Below are 25,308 nucleotides of genomic sequence, written 5' to 3' on the forward strand. Positions count from 1 at the left end.
CCAGATCTAAAAACTTACAAGACTTGCCTCAAGACATTTTGTACACTTATATATAAATATATCATACATAAAAAAAACCGCTAGGTCGCGCTTTCTTTGGCGCTACTTTCGTTATGCTATTTTGTGTCGTTTTTATTTATTTATATCATTATAATTTATTTTAAATTTGTTTTCAATTCATATCATTGGCTCAGAACCAACTCGCCATCTATTATTTAAGTTTAGCGGAAAATTGAAAATCAACCGTTAATGTTACGATGCAGACACGCAGACTTTTTTTTCTTCAAAATTCTAACCGTTACACCGCTTGGGTATGAAATCTTATTTTAAGTTATCGGTATAAAATTTGTTTCCGTTTCCATTATCATAATTGTTTTTTTTTTTTTTAAATCAAGAAGTTCAACAGTATACCGAAAAATTACCGTGTGACTTATATTCATAGAGCCGATGAAAAAGTCGCTCTATTAACAATTAAATACATTGCAATAGTGCCTATTTGCTATTTTAATTTTTAATTTTATTACATGCATTTATTTGTCTAATAGACAATGGTGTGACTTAATACACCGTCTGTTTATTTCATTACAATACATAATATATGAATATGAATATTTCTTAGAATTTAGCGTAGGTACGTACTCAAAATCTAAGGAAATTCTGTATTCATTATGTCCAATAATAATTTGCTATCATATTTTTTTTTTTTTAGTTGTCCCGCAATTTAAAAAAGAAACTGCATATTATGGTGAAATAATCAATATAATGCTTATAAATTGCAAAAAATGGGGTAAACAAAGACAAATCATTTAGTAATAGCTATTGGCTGACCTCTATACAGGTTACTATATATATATTATATTATTATAGATATTAGGTACGAAGATTACACAAATATAATATGTCATATCTACCAATTAAATATACAATAATACGTTTATAAACGAATGGGGGTACAAAAACAACAATTAGAGCCGAAGTAAAGTATAGTGACAATAATAAAATAATAATTAATTAAAAAACAACAGATGCCGCGTTCAATGCTACTATAAATGTACATAATAATAATAATAATAATAATAATAGTAATATACAAAAATAGACATAAAGACATTTGTAATGATATTAATATAAACTATACACTTAAAACTCTAACGATAAGTATAACGTGTTGTTGTTATTTCAACATTTCGATAATATTATGGAAAAATACATTGTACAGACAATAAGTGGTATATAATATAAACATGTAGGTAACCGAGGCGATTCGCCAAATGTGTGTAAGATTGGGTTTTTGAAAAATTATTAAGATTATTATCTACAAGTGCAAATGATTGTACCGATTAAGGGGTTAAACTGACTTTGCCCGTCGACTAAAGTTTATTTTCAATTAAAAATATTACACCGTTGCATTGTAGAGAGCACACGCTGTCCAACCGAAACTCAACTAATTAATAAAATCAATTGCTGCAAACCGTTAGATAAATTATTGGCGAACCAGAGACTCGGTTTGGAAATTATATTCTATCGTACAAATAGAATGGAATATTATTATCTTAAAAGTAAACAATGCAACCGTCTACCGCTAATGCCATCGTTGTGTTTTGGCTACAACAGTATAGGTATACGATTAAGATAACTAAAACTGTACCCGATCATGATCGATACTAAGACCTCGTCCAATCCTAATTTCAACTAACCAGAGCCACGATTTTCATAAGAAAATCACAATGATACACAACCCTGCGGAGATAAGTACTTGTTTCCTACGATATTAATCCAAAAATTACATTACAATATTATATAATTAATGTTAATAATAAAAATGATTAATAACGTTATACACTAAGGCACAGAATATAAATACTTCGTTTTCCAAGTCGCGGTCTAACCCGACGATTGCTCGAGTCTATTATACCTATAATTATTATTATACTTACCTAAAAAAAAATAATTTCAAAACAATATTAATAAGAACGATAACAATATAATAATAATAATAATAATAATCGATGATTGCTAATAATTTTAGAAAAATAGACGAATACAAATATAAAGCACCTAAACGTTGGCCCGCGAACGGCTTAAGACTAGTTGAACGATAGAATATTATGTATAATAATAATAATAATAATATAGCGATGATAATGTTAAATCCTAAGGCACAGACATAGATACGTTCCCTTTGTAAGTTTATCGATTAAAATACAATATTAATAATAATAATGATAGGCACTAATATAGTTTACAATATTCTATAGTTATAATAATACACTTTCATAATAACAATAACCTAATCACATTAAATTAGGTACAAATAAATAAACAATAGACGGAGGGTCGTAGCGTTGTATATAGAGCACCTAAACTTTGGACCGCGCACGGCTGAAGACCATTTCAATACTTATATAATAATGTATACTAAATTATAGTGCCTATTATTTTAATATATAAAAAAATAGAAGTAAAGATATTTAAAATAGACTATTTATAAATATATATATATATATAAAAGGAAATTAATTCTAACGATAATATAAGAATAATATTGAAATATATAGTATAATATGGAAAAATACGTTGTACACATAATGTAAAGTGATTCGCTAATATTGTTTTAGACCAAAACGATGATATCTTTGAATTGTTATCTATTTAGACGTATAAACGGTATGGTACAATTATTATTTCCAGTATTTTTAGTTTGAGAAACCCACACAGAGAAATTATTTGTAATTTATACAAATACATGTTCTCAATACTTTGGTTGGTCGATAAAGGTTGTAAATGTTTGGTGTGAACTGCATTAATGGGGGAGTACTGCGCGCCTATAACCTAATAGTAACTAGCCTAACTAGTACCTAATATGTAGCATACTATTTTCAACCCTATTGGTGTCGACTAGGGGGTACTATAATAGTTGAGGCGCTCAGATGCCGAACCGATTAACTCCGCTTTTTTCTCTCTTCAAATTGCCAATAATAGCGTGGTTGGATTGAAAAAAAGTGTACAATTTTCAGTGGCCAAGATAAACAACTCCGCAGTTGAATTTTTCACCGCTAGAGCGCGCTAAGAAAATTGGCAATTGTACGTCTTTTACATACATTGTTTCAAATAACTTCAACTGCCTTATCTTGAACATTTTCATTTTATCGGAGTTAATCGGGGTTTTGCATCTGAGCGCCTCGTATAAGAGGTATATACTGCCCTCCCACACGTAGATACATACTATCCCATAGAGATGAACGAAAGAAACGATAGAAATGATTAGGAATCAGAACGGCCACACAGAGGACACCGGGAATAACCGCGTTTGGTCGGCCCTAACATATTTTTTCGGGAAACGATACCCCGGGACAAGGGGGATTTCGGGGAAACCTATTTGATGGTGCGTCTCAATCGAGGCCACCGTTGCCGTAGTACGTTTCGTGGTAGTGTTCGAAATGGTGGTCGTGGTGACCGTACCCGTCGTCGTCGCCGTTGCCGTCGTCGTCCTCGCCTTCCTTGCTGCGGAAACACTGGTCCAGGAAGTAGGACATGCTGGTGTACAAGTGCGGCCGCACGCCGGCCAGGTCGTGGTCTTCGTCCGGATACACCTGCTGCTTGTACTGGAGCACGCCGTCCACGGCCCGGGTCAGAGCCGCGGTCAGCCGCATGGTGTGCTGCACGTGCACCTTGCTGTCGGCGGTGCCGTGCACGAAGTAGAACTCGGGGTACCGGTAAGGCGGTTGCTGCGACTGGTCCTGCTGCTGCTGCTGCTGCTGCTGCTGCGACGACGGCGACGACGACGGCGCCGGCGAGTAGTACGTTTCCTTGCTGTTGCCGTGCCGGCCGCTGCCCGAGTGCCGTTGTCCGTAGAACAGCGGCGGCGACCGGAGGCTCTCCTCCTCCTTGTACGCCTCCATCAGCTGCTGGATGTCGGTGACCAGGTCCGAATCGTGGTATTCCTTGGGGTTCTCGTCCGGCATTCCCATGTGACGTTCCGCGTAGAACGAAGCTGTAACAACAACAACAACAACGCACACACTTTAATAATTAGTATAGCGCAACTTGCAATGGCGGCGACAATGACATATTTATGAAAATTCACAATCGCCAACGCCGAGAAAGACCCGAACACGATATGATAGGCACAACCGACAGAATCTCTCCTGCTAACGGTTTAATATATATATATATATCAGTAGTAGTTGAAGAACGAAGGATTAAGCACACATACCAACTGTCTGTGGCCGCGGGGAATTAAAAAAAATATATCATTTACAGGAGTGTCAAATTAAGCTAAGAAAAGATTAAGGACGATTTTTAGTACAAAGCTTGCGACGTAATCAGGTAGTCCTGATGTACTAATTGTATCAATTTGGGAGAAGAAAGAAATTTTAGGAATAACATCCACACTGGTCGTTACTTACATAAAAGAAGCATACTCTACATTAGTGGATTGGCACCGATCGAGTTTTGGTGCCAAAGGGTGATAGTTTACGCTAATCCTACAGCATTGAAGCCTTTGGAAGGTCTTTTGTCTAACGTCCACTGCTGATCGGAAAATCTAAGTCATAAGCAATTAATCGTGCCCGAGTATGATCTTTTTGTCCACTATAAACATCTCAAACATATTCACTCAGTGTCTCAGTTAGTAGTTACTAAATATCCACCCACTCGTTTCCTTCCTGGCTAGTATCCCAATAATTGGGCAATTATTGTTCAACACATCCAACAATCTCGATTCGTTCGCTGTCCATACACTTGCACTCGTACTGTCTTACACTTGTGCACCACGCTTCATTTTATTCGCTATGTTCAACTCATCAGTTCTCATACATCGGTTCTCTCACCCAGTAAAACATTTCTTCTCCGGACTTGTTGTCTCCGTGTCAAGCAAACGGACTGTCCAACGCGGGGAGTTGCGAGTTGGAGTGTTACAGTATGGTAACGCCCCAATGTGTCTTACCGTAGAGATTCCAAGAGCACACTGGTGCGATGGCGATGCCGCAACGGAACAGCGGCAACCGTGACCCGCCGGACGGATTCCGATGGTTGCGTTTCTTTTCCTGGATCATGGTGTTCAACAACAACTTAGTAGTTATGTAACCGCCGTAACCGGCTGATCCCCACACGGCCACCCGTCGCTTGTCGACAAAATGTAAATTGTCTCGTAAATATCTAAAAATTAAATTTTAGAAATTATCATATTAACAGAGATTAACAGCAGTCATGTCGTTAAGTGGATAGCAATTCTTCCCTACAGTTGTGCACAAGGTTATCCACCCTAGCCCCCACAACTTCCACTCAACAGGATCTGTCAAATCGTCTTCACACACCTTTTGCTAACCTCGTATCATTCTCAAGAGATCTTTTGTGGCCTTTTGCCTTTTTCCCCTCCTATCCTCATTGCCACCTTCGCTGGCTCTCTGTCATCGCTCTTCTTATAACATGCCTAAACCACCCCCTTAAATCGTATTTTCCCATCTCACCCTCTCTCAGGAACGCGTACTCACTCGGTAACTTCCAGTTGGTCGGCCACGTCGTAGTTTCCCAGGCGCTTGTAGATGGACAGCAGAAGATCGTATCCCCTGCCTCCGGATCCACGACCTCCGTCCACGACGGCCACCACGTAGTCGTGTGCCGCCGCCAAGTATTGCACCGACCACTCCAACTGCCACGTGTCGATCACCGACTGTGTGCCCGGGCCGTCGCCGATGTGAACGACCAGCGGATACTTGCGGTCGTCGTCCGGGTTGGCGCCAGCTCCGCCCGACCCTATCGTACCGGAATCGCCGTCCGAGTCGAAACGAACGCCCGGCGGCAAGTACAACCGAACTCTGGCGCTGTGGCCGGCCGACACTCGCACTTCGAACGTTCGACTGGCCGGCAGGTGCACTTTAGTGTTGTACTTGTCCTGTTTGCATGCAAACAACGTCATTAGTTCGTTAGTTAGAATCACTAACGCGAGTATGTAGTCAATGTAACAGGATACAGGATGTCCCAAAAATAATGGTGGGTTTCAAACGGCTGTAGGTGGTGAAGTATTGTACCTACAGCGCTCTGGTAGGGCTTGAATGAAAGAGGGAGTTGTCGAGTTTCGAATGACTGCCACTAGATGTCTCTCCGCGTTCCCGTTTGTGTTGGTAATTCAATTATGACTGTGAAACATCTAGTGGCAGTCATTCGAAACTCGACAACTCCCTCTTACATTCAAGCCCTACCAGAGCGCTGTAGGTCCAATACTTCACAACCTACAGCCGTTTGAAACCCCACCATTCTTAACCCCGCTATTCTTTTTGATATACCCTGTATAGTATGTGCAAACGTACAAATAGGTATGTGTTGTTTTCGAGAGTGCCGACAAACTTGCTGGAAATTTTCGGGTGTCGCCGCGACGACTGAGGTGCACGCGGTTCTGAGACCGAATCCTTTTTCTTTTGATCGTCTTCGTCGGGCTTCTTGTCTTCTTCTTGCGGCACCACCACGGTTTTGTGCAGCGTCACCATTGGCACTCCCGGTCCCAGGCAAATGAGAGCGTAGTACTCGGCCGTCGGGCTGAACTCGGCGTCGTAATAGCTACACCGGTTTTGATTGCCGCCTTGTCTGTTCCGCGGATCTGTCGCGTAAAATACGAAAATCAATACAACTTTCAAATCATCTCGGGTAGTATAATATACACCCAAGTCCTACGCTCATAGAAACCTCTATAATATCCGTACAAGATTACTGTCGGACGTGCTAGGCGAGTGGAAAACGGTAGCGGTAACTAGATACTAAAAACAATTATTAATTTATTGTCTGGCCAGTTTTGGATGATTGATTTTTGAGTTATTTAAGTTTAAAATTTCGGTCAGAAGGATTGGGTGGAGTGTAATATTATTTATACCTGTTCGCGAATTACTCCACTGTACTCCGCCTCCGGTGCTAATTTTTAAACTTTAGTTAGGCACTCAAAAAGTAATTGCCCAAAATTTGTTATCGACTAGTCAACATTTTCATCACACCATTCATTATTTAAAAAGCTTATTAAATATAAAAGTTACTATTTACATTTTAAACATTTTTAGAACTATAGAATAGTTAGCTAGTGATATTCAATGATATTGCAGGTTGTGGAATCAATTAACGATTTTTGAGGTTACTCATTCAAGGTGGCCCACTCCGAAAAAAGCTTTTGGAATCCATGAATATTTCTGGACACGGTCAATCTCGCCGTTTCTTTTTATGACAATTACTAGTCGTCATCACGTTATTAAGCCATACGCAATTTAACCGAATATTATAGTTTTTATTAAAAATATTAAAAAATCCGCAGAATTTAAAAACAATAAGTACATTTGGTGAACATATTTTTATACAGTGATAGGACGACGTGACAGAAGAGGGTGTCTAGTGAAACTACTTCAAAAATAGCATGGTTAAGAAACAAAAGTTGTTATTCATTAAGAACTTTTCGTATCCATTATTTTCCTACCTCGTGATCTTACCTGTAACACAGTTGGAAATATCGCATAGTTATACGAGACTCTATCTCGGTCTCGGGCAGTGGGATTACCTCCTAAGGCACGAGGTCCTAAAAGGCCTAGCTGAGTGAGGTCTGGGGTGTGTGCTTTTAAGGTTTACAACTTTTAGCAGTTTTAGGGTTTACAGCTTTACAAAATCATATCATCTCACCTCTGTTGCTCTTCTGCTGTTGTTGTTCGTTTTCCCGGAGCCGCTGATGCTGTCGTTTCCGCTGGTCGGCCTGGTCGTCGTACTTGTCTTGTTTGGCATTCTTACTGCCGGTGCCGCCGCTGCTGTGACCTTGCCCGGGTTCCGCCTGGTCCGACTGGTATTGCGACGACAGCGACTTGTACAGAAGCGATGATTCCGGGCTCTCCGGCAGCTCTGTCGTGGTCGGCGGTCTCGTGGCCGTGTCGTTCACGTCCGTTGATTTTTCGTCCGTTTGGTTAGCGCTCTCGGACGAATCTTCGACCGAACAGCTCAAGCACACCGACGGTTGCGGATCGATCAAATGGGCCGGCGTGTGCGGTTGATGCGAACGGTACGACGAAGACGAGCTGCTCAGCTGAGTGACGTGGTTGTAGTAATGCGTGGTGGCGTATAGATGTCGTTCGCTGGGTCGGTCGGCGGGCACAGCTAGGAAGTATCTATAAGGTAACGCACGATGTACAAAGTTCTGGTGAGTTGGGTAGCGCTATATGCTTGTGGCGCATGGGCAACGACAGATGGAAATAAACCAGCTACATTTGAACGAAAGGTCCTTACGAGGATATTTGGTCCAAATGGAAACGCCCAAGGAGAATTCGAGATAAGAAGACCAAACCGAGAAATAGCAGAACTGTATGGAGTAACAAACATAATTGGAGTCCTCTAGAGCAGTAGATAATAAGATGGACTGGACGTGTATCGAGTTCGGAAGGCCACATTGGGTTATGGCCACAAGACGGAAACCGGAGAGACAGGATGATACAGTGTATCAAATACACCCATGATGTATCGCGGTTGGGAGTGGACAATGAAGAGGAGCTGGCTCACGATAGAATCTCATCCAAAACTCTGTAACACCGGAATCCACAGGAAATTTACTAGACAAATGTCTGACTCTAATAATTAATCAACTAATGCTATCATGGCAAACGCCCCGTTTTTGTACGTATGGCGTGGTAACACCAACCATCTCAGTGTGCCTCGCTTATCCCCGCCAGGAGTAATGGAATTACAAAAGTGCACCTATCCAATCCATCGCCCAACTGATCTCTCTGGTACTTACATGGTGTTGGTAACGTAATCCCACGACAGGATTTTGTCCACGGTCCACGGGCCGTACGTCAACGGCACCAACAATTTCTTGGTGATGTTGACGGCTACAATCTGCCTATAGTAGCCGGCTCCTGGATCAGATCTGGCGTTCGAAGCCGGCATCCCGGCCAGACCGGACGGTCCGGACCCCGCGTTGGCGCCGTGCCTAATAGGCGTTAACGATACGTATCCGTCGCCGTCTCGGCTGAACACCGGTGCTCCCGTTACGTCCACCCATCCGCCCAGGTGCGCTTGCGTGCCTTGCCCGTTGCCGGCGTGAGGGTGACCGCCGTGACCGGCATATCCATGGCGGGTCATCATCGGGGCGGCGTTAACGATCTGTGTCTAAAATCGAGCAAAAGTAAACCGTTCAAGAACACAGCTGATGTATCACAGGTACCGGATCAGAGGCCAAATAGACCCCGTGTTTTTCAAAAAGTATTCGGACGCTTTAAGCTTTAAAACAGCAAAGCAAGCGCCTACGCGAATTTCTCAAAATAAACATTAAAGAGGCGATAGCAAAAACACCAAATCGTAAGGTACGTATAAGAAACTATACTGTATATCAAAGTGAACATTTTAGAAAACGGTTGTGAACCGGCTACATGTTATAGGCACGTAATTTGCTCGGCATTGTATAGTGTTCAATGTAAGTGTGATATAATCGTACCTCTTGACAGATCCACATTGGCGACTTGCAAATGGTCGTCACGCTCGTGTTCTGCCGACGGTTCAACCAGACCACGCAAACTTCTTCGGGGCTCACCCACTGTACCGCCGTAAAGTAATAGTCGCTGTGGAAAAAAACAGAGTTTCTTAAGAACCTAGGTGTATACATAATATATACAACAACTCAGCAGCAGCTGTTACTATGTAGAACATTATAATAATATTACAAAGAACATTGTACCTATTATAACCAAGTACGTACTCTGTGAACTGAAACATCGAAGGCGGAGTGAGTTCGCGGATTTTAATCGGTTGCCGCACGTTGTTGTTCTTAAGGTTTTCCGCAATGTCGGCGATGTTGACCACGGAAAGGGTCACCCGAGGATTTGGCGTGCCGGCCTAAAAACATCACATTACAAGAATGGTGAATGCCTTCGGGAAGAAATTTAGGCGGGACGGGCGGAAAAAAAATAAAAAAAAACCTAATTCAATTATAAACAACAGGATACGGTCATTTCATAATAAATAGAATCGCCGTCAAAACATCCATGTGGGAAGATAGTTCTTAAGCTTACATAGAAAAATTGGCCAAGTGATAAAATAGTTTATCGTTTTGGAATTACCAATGATTAATTATGATCAACTCAAATGGCAAGGTTAATAATAGTATATCTTCGGTTAGGTATATAACCGCTGTATATCACTTGGTCCTCAGACGTTTTTGACATTTTATGTCTTTACTTTGGCACACATCCAAAAAAATCGACAGCGTTACCAAAAAACCTAACGAAAATGTACCCTTATATATCTCCCATGGTTGCGGACTCGTACGCAAGCTGTTATCTCAAGCTCCAACTCCAACTCTAGCTTCTTTAACTCCGATGCGAAACTGTGTTTATCAACTTGATATCGATAATAGTAATTTTTTCTCTTAGGGTTCCCAAATTAGCCTACTTCAAAGTTTTCCATAGGTCGAGCCACTGTACCGGGCACGTAATACTGTCATACAATACCTTTGGATAGCGCAGGCTGCGGATCACCGGGTAAGGGTGGCGGTCCGCGAACCCGGTGTTCAGGTACATGGGAAATTTGTACTCTCCCACGTCGGTGTCGTCAAACGTCGCGTACAACAACATAATTTTCGGATTGCTCGGCGAAGACGTCCACATGGCTTTGCGTGATTTCAAAATTTCTTCTATAAAAAAACACAAAAAATCATAATCGGCAAATGCGCTCAACACTTGCCGCTTTTTTTATTTGAATTAAAAGAATAAAAAAGATTTCCCACGCGTTAGTGCTAGCCAAAATCAATTTATTTTCGGATCTCTCATCACCTGCAATTCGGCTGCTAAGCTCACATGCATAGTACTTAACAAATGTCAACATAGTGACTCATTTAATGACTCAGATTCAATAGATGCGCATTACCGTCAATAACCAATGCCGAGATACACCGTTTGCGCGTAACGTGTATACTTCCTCTAGTCAAGTTTGACTTTGGTCTTTAACAGGCAGTGATGATTCATGTGTACAATAATAATATTATACGAGACCCTCGAGATTACCTTCGTACAACCAGTCGGGCACGCCGTTGCTGATGATGCCCGGCACTCCAGAGGTGGTGATCCTGCGCGATACCAGCCTCGTGGTCTTCTCCCCAAGTTGCCGGCGTCGGCCGTTTTCTCCGGCAACACTGCCACGTAGTAGATGTCATAATTGCTGTTGACCGCCACCAGACCCAAAGGCGTTGTCACCGGTTCGACCGGTTTCTCGTATCCGTCAGCAGACGAATCCTCCTCCTCCGCCTTGTCATCGTCGACCGCCGAATTTGCATCGCCGCTCGCCCGGACGCCGCCGTTCCACTGGACGTGCATAAAGTACGGTTGAGAGACGACACTCTGCTGGCCGGCCGTGTAGTTTTGACCCGTTTCGGTGGTGTTAACCGTCACCGAAATCATTTGGCTATAGGTGAACGATTAAAATTTAGAGTAAAGCCTTTATAGTAGCGAGACTAAGTCGTTCAGCCATGGCGCACTTAGTGCGCGCAATGCCCTTGACACAATGTCCAAAATGACATGTCCGAGAAAGTGCAAGAGAGACAACGCTAGTTTGGCCGCGAAATACTTTTTCAATGTTCAAACTAGCTGCTGGTCTCTTTGGCTATGCACCGTTTCAAGAACTACAAGAGCAGTGCGCTGAACAAAGTGCACCGTATGTTGTGCTTACCTGTTGGAAATGGTGTACACCGTGTACCGAGCCAAGTATGAGTGCCGGAATAGCTAAGTCAAAAGTATACGAACCCAAGTCAAACAACGGTTGCGAGAAACCATTAACTATTACTATAGTTGTACACGAGTGTAGATTTTTTTCATTTTTATTACCTTTTGCGCGTCGTGAGCCAACAGCAAGTACTTCCTGTCCGGCGACATGGTGAACGCCACCACCGGGTTCAGTAAATTCTGTTGGGACAACAATTATTATAGAATATTATGAAAGCGGTAGTTAATTTTTACGTCGCGCATCGACTCGATTTATAACACTCACAAACGTGTGATTCGACATGAGGGGAGTGCTGGTCATCGTCCTGGCATCCAACAGCCCTACGCCGCCTTCTGTCGTTTTGTAGATCATCTCGTGCCCTGCGGCGATCAAACAGAAATCAATACAGTACAGCACATTGAGTCGTCGCGTTTTAAGACGTGCGCCAACCCAACTGCACGACTTTAACAACCGTGTCTTACCCGAAATCCAAGAGCCGTTAAACAGCTGCACGGAATGTGATTGCCCGTCTTCCAGGATGTCGCCGAGCCGGATCCGACGACCCCTCATCCTCCGCCACCGTCCGCCCAGGCCGAAATCGTCTTCGGGCGTGAGCAGCACCACCGACATGATGATCATGGCCAACACGGCTACAATGACCATCAGTGCGATGAATATGCCACGCCAGTTGCGCTTTTGTGCGTTGCTGATGCCCACCAAATCCTTTAAAATAAAACAAAAAATTTGTCGAGGTACTCAGTCCCCCCCCCACGTCCTCCCCCAAATCAAGCACTTTCAGCTCACTCGCAGGTCTTCCTAGAGTCATTAAAGCTGAAAGTGATAAAATCACTTTTGAATAAACGCTTCGATGCGAATCTGTGAATAGTATTTGACCGCAAGAGTGATAAATTACCGTCAAAAAGTGTAATTTTCCCCTATTTTTGGGGGTTTCTTTAATAAAAAAAAAAACGTGTTACTACAAACTGTATGCTATCATGTTTTAGTCCCATTCTAGACCGACTATCGGTCTAATTTTCAGACCTAAATCTCTAAAACTTTGCTTGAAAAGGTGAAATTGAGAAAAAAATTTTATCCCTTCTAGGGGAAAGGGTTTAAATATGATTACTGTTCAACCAAACCGCATATTGTTGAATTATAATTTACACGATATATTTTTCGGTAAGTGCATATTTTTTACTTTCTTATTTCTAGTAGGTAATAGGTATATAAAGAAAGCTTACGGATCCTACCCGAGTAACGACATTTTGTTGGGTTTTAGGGATTTTTTTTTAATGGACTGATACAATATGACAATAATATTATTATAATCTAATATAATATTCATGTGTTCTTATGACGGTGTCTACATAACGGCTAAAGACTATTATACAAGAGTAATAAGTAAGAACAAACGTATTCTGGCATTTCCACGGCGACTGCAAAATGAGCTTATCGGCTTTGAAGAAATGGTTTTTATCCAATAAAACGAAATCTAAAAAATCCGACGCTCTCTGACACGAGATTCTAAAGCCGTCGAAAAAAATATCGCTAAACCTCTGGACTTGCATATTGGTTGGAAAATAGGTAATTTGGAGTCTGATATCAACAGAGTTATAGGATAAAATATATATATAAAATATGTTTGTCGAGTGAACGACGATATCGGTCGACGGTCTAACCTGACCTAATGCTTTGGCAAACACACGTCAACGTCACGGTCGATCACGTCACTTAGGCTAGAGCGTGACCTTGTTACGTTCGACAGAATCCGATTTCATATGCCTAATAATATACTTAATGGATGTGTCGGACATCATATGAAACACACCGGAAAAATTAATTTCGTCCAAAATTAAACGGAGCAATGAAAAAAAACGACCAAAATAGAGGAAATTATCTTTTCCGCAGTGCGCCACGATTGACTGATGATGAATCAAATCCGGAACACGGCGTTGAAACATACACACGGTGTAGAACCAGCGCAGTGACCAATGTTAAGGATAGCCAAAGTACCTCCGAGGTTTAGAAGTGCATTACGGGTAGCACATCAATTTCAAAGTGGCGAAATCGCCACCAAACGTCGAACAAAATCGTTTTCTTTTGTCAGTGTTTGCAAATGTATTACTCAATAATCATTATGACCGGCGGTCCCTGACCTCGCTCGGCCGACCTGACCTATGCAAAACGACTTTATATATAGGTGTAAAGGCTGCTGGGTGAAATGTAAATACAAAATATAACAACGGATGAATAAGCACAAATGGACGATATTAAGCACAACAAGCGCTCTGGATGGAAACGGAAATTTAACGCCGCGAACGACAAGGAAACTAATTGGAAGACGTTCTTATGTATACTTTAACCGGAAACGAACAGCGATCGCGATGCTTGCAATTATTTCCCACAAAGTTTTTAACGCGACTAATTTAATTTGGGAAATCCATTAACGTTGATCAGGCGGGTTTTGTTTCCGTTTCGATGGTGAATAGATGTTTTCTCGCTTGATTTTAGCCCCATAAAATGTCATTGGTAATAACGGTTAAAGTGTAATTAACGGACATAATTTCATTAACGCCGTGGGCTTGGCGTCTCGAAAAAGATAAATACCGCGTTTCCGAAAAATATAATAACAGTTGGTACAAGCAGCCTCACAAAAAAAAAAAAAAAAAAATTAATAAAAACCAACACTTAATTTATAATGTAAGCATAATAATTAACATTTGAATACACGTTGTGCATTATGCGCAATAGCAAATTATTATACGTTGTCACTATTGTGACGGTTCCAAAAGGGATAAAAGATGAAAGGGACTGTTAACGAGCGCGATAGTAAACATTTAACTGACAATAAAGACAACTCAAAGGGATAATTACACAAACGCGGGGGACCGCTAGATTCCACGAAAAGACCGCATGAATACACCTCCTATTGAGAGAGTTATAATTCAGTGCGGCAAAGCACGCTGCGTTAAAGTAAATGGAAATGATAAAACAATGAAAGTGTACAAAAAAGGAATTCCGTGTAAAACGCGAGAGGACAGTAAAAAAACGGTCGACAAAAGAGGGTATTAAACGAAAATATTATACAAAACGATTGTTCGCGTTTGCAAAATAATAGAAACGCTATTTTAATCGAAAGAAAACGTACAACTCAGCAACGCCTCGGTCGGCAATACGAGCACAACGAGGGCAATATTAAAAAGAATTTGGATTAAACAAAAAAAAAAAAACACCAAAGTACACAAAGTCGGGCTGGAAAAAAGAGATAAGGCGCGGTCATGAATAAATTATCAAAGTGAACAGAGACAACAACGACGACAAAGGAAAAGGTAATTCCAAAAAAAAGTAGAACAAAGTGTGAATTGATTACCCACGCCCGAGTTTTGGTCAACAAATGCATTAGAGATTTGTGCGTTTTGGCCATTTCGGAAATAATGATTATCGTCCAACGGGGTCGACATAGAAATGTAAAAACAACTTTAAGTGTAATTGCTCTCAAAGTGAAAAATAAACAATTCTCTCGAGGGGAAAAAAAATCAAGACAATATCATTTAACAAGGCGCGTCGTAGGCGAGTTTTTTCTTAAGACTTTAAGTAATTAAAAAGTTGTAATTAATGTCGACAGAAGTCTGAAAACTAATCAACGCGGCCGATTTTAGTTATTCACGGTGAAATATTTCACCGCTGTCAGAAATAATAATAATAAAAAAAAAAAAATACAAATTGTAGACATTCATAACCGCGCGTGCTATGTTTCATAAAAACCATAATATTTCATCAAAATACAAAGGGAGGGAAATTTTGTTTTTTTTTTTTAAATAAAAAACAGCGACGGAATCAGATTTCATCCAAAGGCAGCAGAAGGAAGGGTGTAACTTTTTTACTAAAACAAAAACGAGAGCATCGCAATTATTACGTTATATTTTCAAACCAGGAAAACCTTGGAAATTCGATCCGACCCCGTTTTCGATGATCAATCATATAATATAACACAAAAAAAAAATGCGATTTGCATGGCCCCTCCGAAAAACGTTTCTATAGGGCGAGTTTAAAAACGGTTAAATTCATGTTTGAAAAAAAAATCACATATAATATGTTATTATTTTTTTAGAATAGTCATTACATTAAAATAAGACTTCAGGTATTCACCTATAAAGTATTGTTCAGGGTCTTAAGTCCTGAATTTGTGTACACATTGAACCTAATGAAAAACTGATTTTTTTATTTCTCTTTTTTACATGTTTCCAAACGCTCTACGTGAATAGAGTAAAACAATATTTTTCCATTATTATTTTCTTTGCATGTGCAAAATTAAATTCAATAATAACTGCTGAATTTCATTCCATACTATCTAATTATTGTAACTATCGTTGGGCTTACATGGAGAAAAAGCGACCACTCAACAATAAAGCCCTTATTATTATTACCTAGGCATAAAATTACCTACCTAAAATAAAAAACCTGACTTGCTACACACATTTTCATACAATGTGATCTCAGTTTTCCCAAATTTTTTTCGATTTTACCTCTTTTACCGCACTTAGTTTTTTCGATAGCAACTTTTAAAACCCAAATGGTAACGCATATACAATTTCATTAACTTTTTAAATTGAGAATAATGTACTAAAAATGGTCGATAACCAGTTTTGGACAACTATTTTGAAAGTTAGTAAGAGTCGAAAAGTTAGCATGAGCTGGGAAATGCGCGCAGATATAAATCTGATACTGCACGCCACACTTTTCCTCCTGCCCTAACCTTGAAACTTCAATAACTTCAAAAGTAGTTATCCGAAACTGGTTATCGACCAGTCAACATTTTTATTATATTATTGTCAATTTAAAAAGTTAATAAAACATATACCCACGTTATCGTTCAAAATTGAGATCACATTGTATAAAAACTATATGAAAAGAAACATTTAAATTTTTTATTAAACCCTATGACATAATGATAAAAAAAATCCCCCTGTATATATTATGTATATTCTGAAACTTTATAGAAAAATTCATTCATGACTATTTGAAAACAAAATCACGCCAGGAGCGAATGGGTTAGGTCAGGTTAAGTTATTGGCAACCGTCTGTCTGGATCGAATTTTAGTATTTATGTCTTGTTTGTTGTCTTGGACGTTTACAACACTGGGGATCTGGTCTCGGGCAAACCGCATCTGTTAGCCGTACAAAACGTAAGCACATAATATAAATATAGGTATACACACACGTATACACATGTATATACATTATACGTGTGAGTACAATATACGAAATATGTACATAAATACATGGTTAGAAATAGCGCTTGTAAACACCGCCGAGCTGCTGGTTAACGATTGGACTGCGGCGTCCAAGTCGGTTGTATCGAATAATAATTAAGGTTAATACTAACAACAACACCGTGCATTAATATTTTGAAAAAAATAACCGAAACACATTTTGCAGCCATTTAATGTTTTTTTTTATTGTGTATATTATATCATGTAACTTGGTCGTTAAGTTTAGGTTCTTTTATTATACTTACTTCATTTAAACTTATTCTACAATTTACTTGTTTATAAATTATTACCTTGTATTTTATTATTCATTATGTTAATAGTTAATGCATTAATTGTAAAATAATAATGTACTTGACATGGATTTTTTTTTGGTTTATTTTATTCGATTCGGTCGTTGACAACTTTTAAAATCATTTTTTTTTCATTTTTTTTCGGCTATTAAAAAATACCCCTGAATATTCTGCATTAGTCCCGAGTCAACTATATTATAATGAAACACTTTTTAGATTTTAGAACTAAATAAAAATATTCGAACGTACAGTACTCTGAAAATTTAATAAAACGGGTTTTCTTCCAATTTAGATTTTAAAACAACCAGACAATATTCAACTTGAGAGAAATTTTGTTTACTGTTATTGGATGTATGTGCGGGTATAGTTAATACGAGACCCCTCATCAATCATCAGGGCTTTCGAAAAAAAGGTACTCGGAATTTTGGCCCAGAAATCTGTTTCTTTTTTTGGATTTCTCAGCAGGACTAGTATAGTTTTTATACACCACCAATTTTATTTTCAAGTGGTTTTAAATGATTTGAATCCTCAAGATGAGACGATAGAGAAAAAAATCAAAACCAGTTTGGATTAGCTAAAAAAAAACAAAACGCTTATAATTTGGATTTTGTTTCACAATTGTATTGACTAGTAGAGCTTTTTACTGTTTTTATTTTTTAAATATTCAACTTGAATCTCGTGGGGACAGTAAACCAGCTTGGACAAATGAATTGACTGATAAAAGTGCTTCGGTTAGCTTAATGGTCGTCGCACAATCAATTGCGGGTTCGGTTGACTCTTTGTGTCAATTGTCTTTGGAGTGAATGTGTAAAATTGTTCTTTGAAATTCGTCTAAAACCGACTGGTGTTTCGGGGGATAATGAACACGTGGATCCACCTTTTCTGTTCTTTTGATGGTTGGTGTATTTTTGAAAAAAACCTTACCGTACTTTGGGGAAAAAATAAATAATTCACTATCAGACATCAGTATTCTGACGTTAAGTCTTCACCGTGACCAAGAAGGCCAGAGTTCCTCCGGAGGTTAATACCACCGACGAAGACCCTTTCGCAGTGAGTATTATCCCGACTTTCCCTGTCGAAGCACGAATCTTTCAACGCACGAAACCCGCCTGTTTACACGGGAAACTTTTCAGAGGATTCGGACTATAGGAGGTGTATACAACTATTTTAATAAGATCTCGAGGATATATTTGGGGTGGATTCAATCCGGGAATTCGGTTCTCGATCACCGTTTAGTGGCTGACTAAACTATCGTAAGCCCCGCAGGACCGGATTGCACACAAACGAGCCGATTCGCCGACTTAACCCCGTCGGACCCGAACGGGAATCCCCGGTGCAAACAGATCATGTCTGATCTTACCTGATCGTCAAAGTCGGCGCCCGACACGGCGCCCGCTCCCGAATCGGCTATGGTCATGGTGTCCCCAGGAGGTGTTGCCTTTGGAATAAATCGGGTTTGGCTCCGGAGATGTGTGGTGTGTGTATGTGGGGGACCGTTCAGTAGTTAGGTCCGAACGAATCGACCCGTTTGCCCGGCCCGGACCGCCGTTGGGATCCGGGCGAAGTCATGTCGCACGCGCGCCTCGTGTTCCCGCGGGATTCGCTCGTGAAAATCCTGTACGTGTTTTTTTTTCCGCCCGGGAACGACGAGTGGAGGCGGCCGCAGGGGAAGCGGAAAAAAAAATAAATAAAAAGGCGATATCGTTTACACACGACGGACGAAACGGCACACGCGAACACGGCGATGCACTGACGACGGCGGCGGCGGCGGCGACGTTGGGCCGCGGAAGGCGCGGGCGACCGAGGGAGGACGGCAGGCGCGTCGGGATCCGATCCTATCCCGAGGGAAGCTGTGCGCCGAAGCCGTCACCGCTGTTGAGCGAGAGTACCTAGGTAATAAAAAAAAAAAAATAAAAAAAGCCGCGTGCCGCCGTCGACCCGAGACGACATCTGCCGACCGAAGACGACAACAGCCGACCGGCAAAACGCGCCGACAGATGGCCGTCGCCGTATGGATATGACAAATATTGATATTGAATTCAAATCTTTACAATGCCGTAGCAAATGAAGAGGTTGACAATAAACTAAAAACTCAAACCCTAACGGTTTTTTTCATTTGTTTGCCTACATATTTATGGAACTAAAAACATGGGTTCCCATTTAAAATTAAGCACACACTTCAAAGCATAGTAAATAATTATCTTAAATGCGAAAATATCAACAATAATAACATGATAATATATTTTATCATAAAAAAAAAAAAACCGGTGACATAATATTAGACATTCTATCAAAACAGGCTCTTCTGGCGCCCGAGGCAAATTTCAATATATGCACCCCCCCCCCCCTAAAAAAATTGAATAGTATTAAATTTAAGAGCATCGTGCAAAAAACGTAGTTAGATTTTTAGAATCACAATATTGTACTTTTCACTATTTGATTGCCGAAAATTCGTCAATAAAATCCTCAAAATCCATATTTCCAGCAATTTGATTTTCTATAGATAAAATATCCAAACTTAACAACCTCTTCAGTTACAAGGTTATACACTTAAAATAATGTAAAATAATAAATATAAAAATTTTCCATAAATATTTATGTATCTTATTTCTTAATAAAAAAAAAAAGTTATTATTTTTAGTTCTCATTATTCGAGTTCTTTTTTATTAGGTTATAAAAATCGAATTATGGGATTTTTTTTATACCAGTGTTAGAATTTAAATATTAAATTCGCTGATATATAGTACATCAAAAGTAGTCTACATAGTAGTTATCATGAATACAATCAAACACACATGCGAAAATATGAACAATGGTAGTATGAGAAAACTTCTAACGAACCTAATAAGAAACTAACACTTGGAAAAAAAAAATCGTGCATAATTATTTTGTAGAAATAACATATAATAAACTGAATTTTCTAGAAGAAATTAGTGTAGTCTTATATCCTTCATAGTCTATAGTGTTGTTGTGCAATTAAAACTTTGTTTTAATTCTTGTTGCAAGCTAACAATTTATTAAACTTTAGGGTGGCGTGTAAAACATCACATCACTAGCAATGGAATCTAAAACTTTAATATCCCCAACACCTAGTGCAATCAGTCAAATGTATAGCGAGTTGGGTACAACTGAGACAAAAGTGGATCTTGACGTGAAATTTCTGAAGGAGTGGATGCGAAAACAGCCTCACCTTCCGAACCCAGACGGTAAATTATATTTTTTTATATTTTTTGATACAGTTTTGTTTTTTTAGAAACGTTTAATCTTGTAACACTATTACGAATTTATTGTTACAACAATTTTGTTTGTTAGACTGTGAAAAGATAATTGATGAAAAGCGAATCAAAATGTTTCTGTTGATGTGTAAGAATAGTTTGGAGAAAACCAAAACAATGTTGGACCAGCATTACACTATCAAAAATTCAATACCAGAATACTATTCCGACTGGGATCCGACTTCACCAGAGATAATTAATGCAATGAAACTATAGTTAGTATCCATATTTATTTACACCCATTACACGCACTGCTAGTCATTTTAATTAACAAAGAGCCATTTTTCATAATCGTGCCGTCCGAAATTACTATCTTTTAAATCACTTTTATATCTTTACATATCATATTTTGATAAAAATGCTTTTTTTTATAACAAGGTTCTTAAATGGTATGAATTATTTATTTATATTTTATTAGTAATTTGTATCAAGGGGCTTACAGATTTTATAAAATGCACCTCAAATTCGCATGATTGTCATTGGTTATACCCATTGTGTTCTAGTTGCCTCATTTTTAAATTCTGCCTAAAACACTAACACCTATCTCATGACCAAAGTCTTATTTACAATGTTCTTGGACTACAACTATTAGAAAAACAGTGCAAGAACTCCAGATCTTGTTTAATTTTGTGTTTGATAGATGGTCGAGTTGATTTCCCTCGCCTATTGCAACAGCTGAGTATACGTACCAATTACTAACTCTAATTTTGCTAAAAACGCACCTCTAAATCGCATGATTGGCAGTTTAAATAACGTAAGATGTTCAATATAATTTATATTATGGCCTCTCTAATCGTACTTTATTTAGATTATGCATATTTTTGTTTTTAAACATTTGTTTGAACAAATTTGTTGTATTTTATAAACGTCACATTACTGTTCATGCTGTATGGTTAATACTGTTCTTCGTACTTGGTTTGGACAATACTAGTTTAAACCGTGACGTTTATGTGAAAGTGATTTTATTACTTTTAGTTAAACAAATTACTGTATGTCTCATCCTCTTTGTGAAAACTGAGTACAGAATGAGTGTAGCGGACATGAGAATGTTAAGATGAATTTAAAAATCTTTTTTTATTTTTATATTTTTTTTTTGCAGAGTCCATCTTCAGGGCAATGACAGTCATGACTGTTTAGCTGCCGTGACCATACTAACCGCCATATAAACATCCCTAATTCATGCATGTACACCAATTCATAGATATGTCCTGCAGTCTAGTACCTTTAATATCTTATCCCTAATCTATTATTACTAATCAACTATCTCTATTATTTCACCTCCATAACACCACATTATTGACAAAATGTTCCTAAATAATATGAATGATTTACTATTATTTAATTATCAATTTGTTTTCAGTTCTATCGCTCCATTACCAAACCCTACACACGAGGGCCACAGAGTAGGTCTATATTGTGCAAGGACTAAAGAAGACGATACATTTGTATTTAATGATTTGGCTAAATTAAGTTTGATGTCAATGGATCTCAGAATGGCAAAGTTAGACACTTTTAAAAAGATTGTATACATATTTGATTTGAACTATTTTTCAATGAATCTCGTAACTGAAATGTTATCGAATATTAAGAAGTTTCTTGGTACTTCATCGGTAAGTAGTTTTTATTAATTTTTTAATAATATCTGACAAACGACTTTATATTATAATTATTGAAAATAATTACTTGTTGTTTAACGGCCCAACCATAGGTATTATTATAATCAGTAACTAAGCAATCGATATGGTAATTTTTAAAATATTATCCCATCAAAAACGGATAATGTTACATCTGTGTACTTTTATGTAAAATGTTGGCGTGCAGATAATTTTTTACATTTTTTTGGTAGTTTTAGAGTAAAAACACTTATTATAAAATTTGTGGAATATACAGGGCTTGAGGGCTGCACGTTTAGGATTTTCAAAAAACTGTTATTCGTCCTTCACAGCTAAACAACAGCCTACATTTTATATAGACGTTATTTTTTACTCCATTTATAAAACAATAATTATAATAACGAAATTTAGATACATTGTATAGTTTGAAACAATATTTTATAATTAAATTTAATATACAGTTTAGGAAAAATATCAAATGACCTACTTCCCAATAGCGTTGTTCTTAGCAATATAATACTAATATCATTTAACATGTATTTTGATTTAAAAATTGTACATTTTTTTATATTTAGGCGGCATATCCAACGCGTATACACGAAGTTCACATAGTTAATATGAAAAGTTACATACAGCCACTAGTTAACATAATAATGAGTGTTACGAAAAACAAATTTTCTCACAGGGTAAATCATGTATGTTTTAAAGTGTGTTTGGAAGTTTTTAAATGAAGTTTGTATATTATAGTTAATTATTCACAAATCCGTCGACGACTTGAAAAACAGCATCGATCCCAGTATTCTTCCCCTCAATTACGGAGGAACTTATCCCAAGACGTCTAACGAAATAATAGGTTAGTAGTAATTATTACGAAAATTATAAATCTCAAACAACCGTAGATCCTAGATCGCTCCACACGCACACATTTTACTCGATAACGTTCAGCGTAATGCACGCAAAGATTTTCTCATTGATCCCCAGCCAAAAGACATATCCGTGTCAAAACCAATGTTAAGATATTTCGCTTCTCATTACTCTAGTTCTCTTTTAGTAGATTATAAATAATTTTATAGTTGCACATGAATTATAAAAAAATTAATGTTATGGGATTTTTTTTTTTTTGATAATATACGAATGTCATCTAATTTTGCTAATCTGATTTGTAAAATAATGTAAATATTTTAATTGCAGATGACTGGTATGATGAATTGGTCAAGCATCGAGAATGGCTAATGACACAATCGACTATTGTTGCAGATGATAGTAAACGCCCAAAAAATTCCAAAAATAACTTGGTTAATTTTGAAAACGCCATGGAAGGTTCATTTAGGAAATTAGGAGTCGATTAGAGAAACATCATGCAATTATAACATTGCATTAAAGTACATCATACAATATGATGTTATCTTGGCAAAAATATTTTTGATAATATTAAGTATTTAAATTTAAATTTTCTGGTTGAAAAGTATTTTGTTTCTCTTAGTATTATGTGGTGTACAAGATTATGTAGTTTACAGCTAATTTGTTTAGTTGTGTTGTAATATAAATGTGAAAAACTATGTTACTTTTTTGAAATATGTATACCAAATAGTGTATGTAGCATATAAGAGTACTTCATTTTCTGGTCGAAAATTATTATGTTTTTCTGTATGGTGAATCATACATGATGGTATCTTAGCAATTATTATAAATATGTTTGTGTTATTGGGTATTAAAATTCAAATTTCATGGTTGAAATACATTTATTTTTCTAATATTATACAATACTATTTTTTCTAATACTATGTAGTGTAAACAATTATATTGTGTTCGGTTCATTTATTTAGTTGCGTTGTATGACAAATGGTGTGGGTAACATATTAAAGTATAGTTTGTGAATTGTAACATTCTTACATTGTTGAATATTGTTACAAGTGTGTTATGGTTTTTTTGAAGGAGTTTTAAATACAGGAACAAGTTATTGAATCTTTTACTTTAGGTGTGAACTTTAGGATTAAAGGAATTTGAGTACTTCCGGTAAACAATGGTCTCTGTGTATGTTGAAAAATAAATTTATCATTAACTAACAAAACTCATTGTTCCATCCAGATTCATTGAGTTAAGTATTATGAAATGTTTGTTTCACACACAAATATTGAACCAAATTTAAATTACAAAAGAACTTACAATATAAAACATTATTTGATAAATTTGTCATATTTAATCCCCCGGCATTTGTGACCTGGATGTCTGGGTCCCAATACTCTGAAGGAACATAGTGTTGTTTTCATTCATAATGAGTGTCTGGGTTAAATTTCAGCCTTCTATGGTATCGGGGAACGGGTGAAATTAATTTTGGAAGATTTGAAAAACATGGAACTTTAGTGAGATGACGCGAAAATATTATTTTCGCTTAAATCTTTTATTATCCACGACACCTAAAAATATTGTGTTCATAAATTATTTTTTTTTTTTGATATTTGGTAACTATGACTTACGGCGGTCATAATATATTTTATTTTACTTTTGAATAATTTATCTAATAAGATAAAGACCACACTTGCGAAAATATGAACAATGATATTATGATAATATTGTTTATGATAAAAGAATCTAAATTTAGTCACTTGGAAAAAAAATCACAAAACCTTGTGCATCATTTTTTTGTAGAATTAACATCAGAGTACTTCCGGTGAACAATGGTCTCTGTGTATGTTGAAAAATAAATTTAGCAAGGAGTGGATTTCTCAAGGAGTGGATGCGAAAACCGCCTCACCTTCCGAACCCAAACGGTAAAATATATTATTTTTAATTTTCAGATACAGTTTTTTTTCAGAAACATTTATTCTTGTAACGTTTTTATGATTTTATAATTACAAACAAAACAAAAATATTATTTGTTAAACTGTGAAAAGATAATTGATGAAAAACGAACCAACATGTTTCTGTTGATGTGTAAGAATAGTTTAGAGAAAACCAAAACAATGTTGGATCACCATTACACTATATTTTGTTAAACAGTATTAAGCGTAGAGCATGAACAATAATGTGACGTTCATAAAATACAACAAATTTGTTTAAAAGAATTTTTAAAAATAAGAGATATAAAAATATATATAATCTAAATAAAGTACGATTAGAGAGGTCATAATAAAAATGTTATTTT

The 25,308-nt window shown here is 37.7% G+C and overlaps 2 protein-coding genes across 2 annotated transcripts; one reads left to right on the forward strand and one right to left on the reverse strand.

Moving 5' to 3' along the window:
• Positions 1-791: 791 nt before the first annotated feature.
• LOC126836442 (dipeptidyl aminopeptidase-like protein 6) lies at positions 792-19,019 on the reverse strand. Its single transcript, XM_050569830.1, is given in 16 exon segments — positions 792-3,994; positions 4,949-5,160; positions 5,496-5,896; positions 6,312-6,598; positions 7,657-8,132; positions 8,756-9,129; positions 9,455-9,578; positions 9,716-9,852; positions 10,467-10,648; positions 11,019-11,081; positions 11,084-11,415; positions 11,680-11,732; positions 11,835-11,912; positions 11,998-12,092; positions 12,195-12,435; positions 18,636-19,019. Coding segments are annotated over 16 exon segments (3,714 nt in total). The 5' UTR covers positions 18,693-19,019; the 3' UTR covers positions 792-3,392.
• A 1,171-nt stretch (positions 19,020-20,190) lies between these two features.
• Positions 20,191-23,900, forward strand: LOC126836659 (clavesin-2-like). Its single transcript, XM_050570252.1, has 6 exons — positions 20,191-20,481; positions 20,588-20,765; positions 21,911-22,160; positions 22,739-22,849; positions 22,911-23,016; positions 23,355-23,900. Exons 1-6 carry the CDS (start codon positions 20,334-20,336, stop codon positions 23,510-23,512), a joined length of 951 nt encoding a protein of 316 aa, XP_050426209.1. The 5' UTR covers positions 20,191-20,333; the 3' UTR covers positions 23,513-23,900.
• Positions 23,901-25,308: the final 1,408 nt, after the last annotated feature.

Source organism: Adelges cooleyi, unplaced genomic scaffold (genome assembly GCF_023614345.1).
Source record: "Adelges cooleyi isolate 19-005CV unplaced genomic scaffold, UGA_ACOO_1.1 ACOO_flye_CR_arks_rails_tigmint_CR_PRNA_247, whole genome shotgun sequence".
Classification (NCBI taxonomy): Eukaryota; Metazoa; Arthropoda; class Insecta; order Hemiptera; family Adelgidae; genus Adelges; species Adelges cooleyi.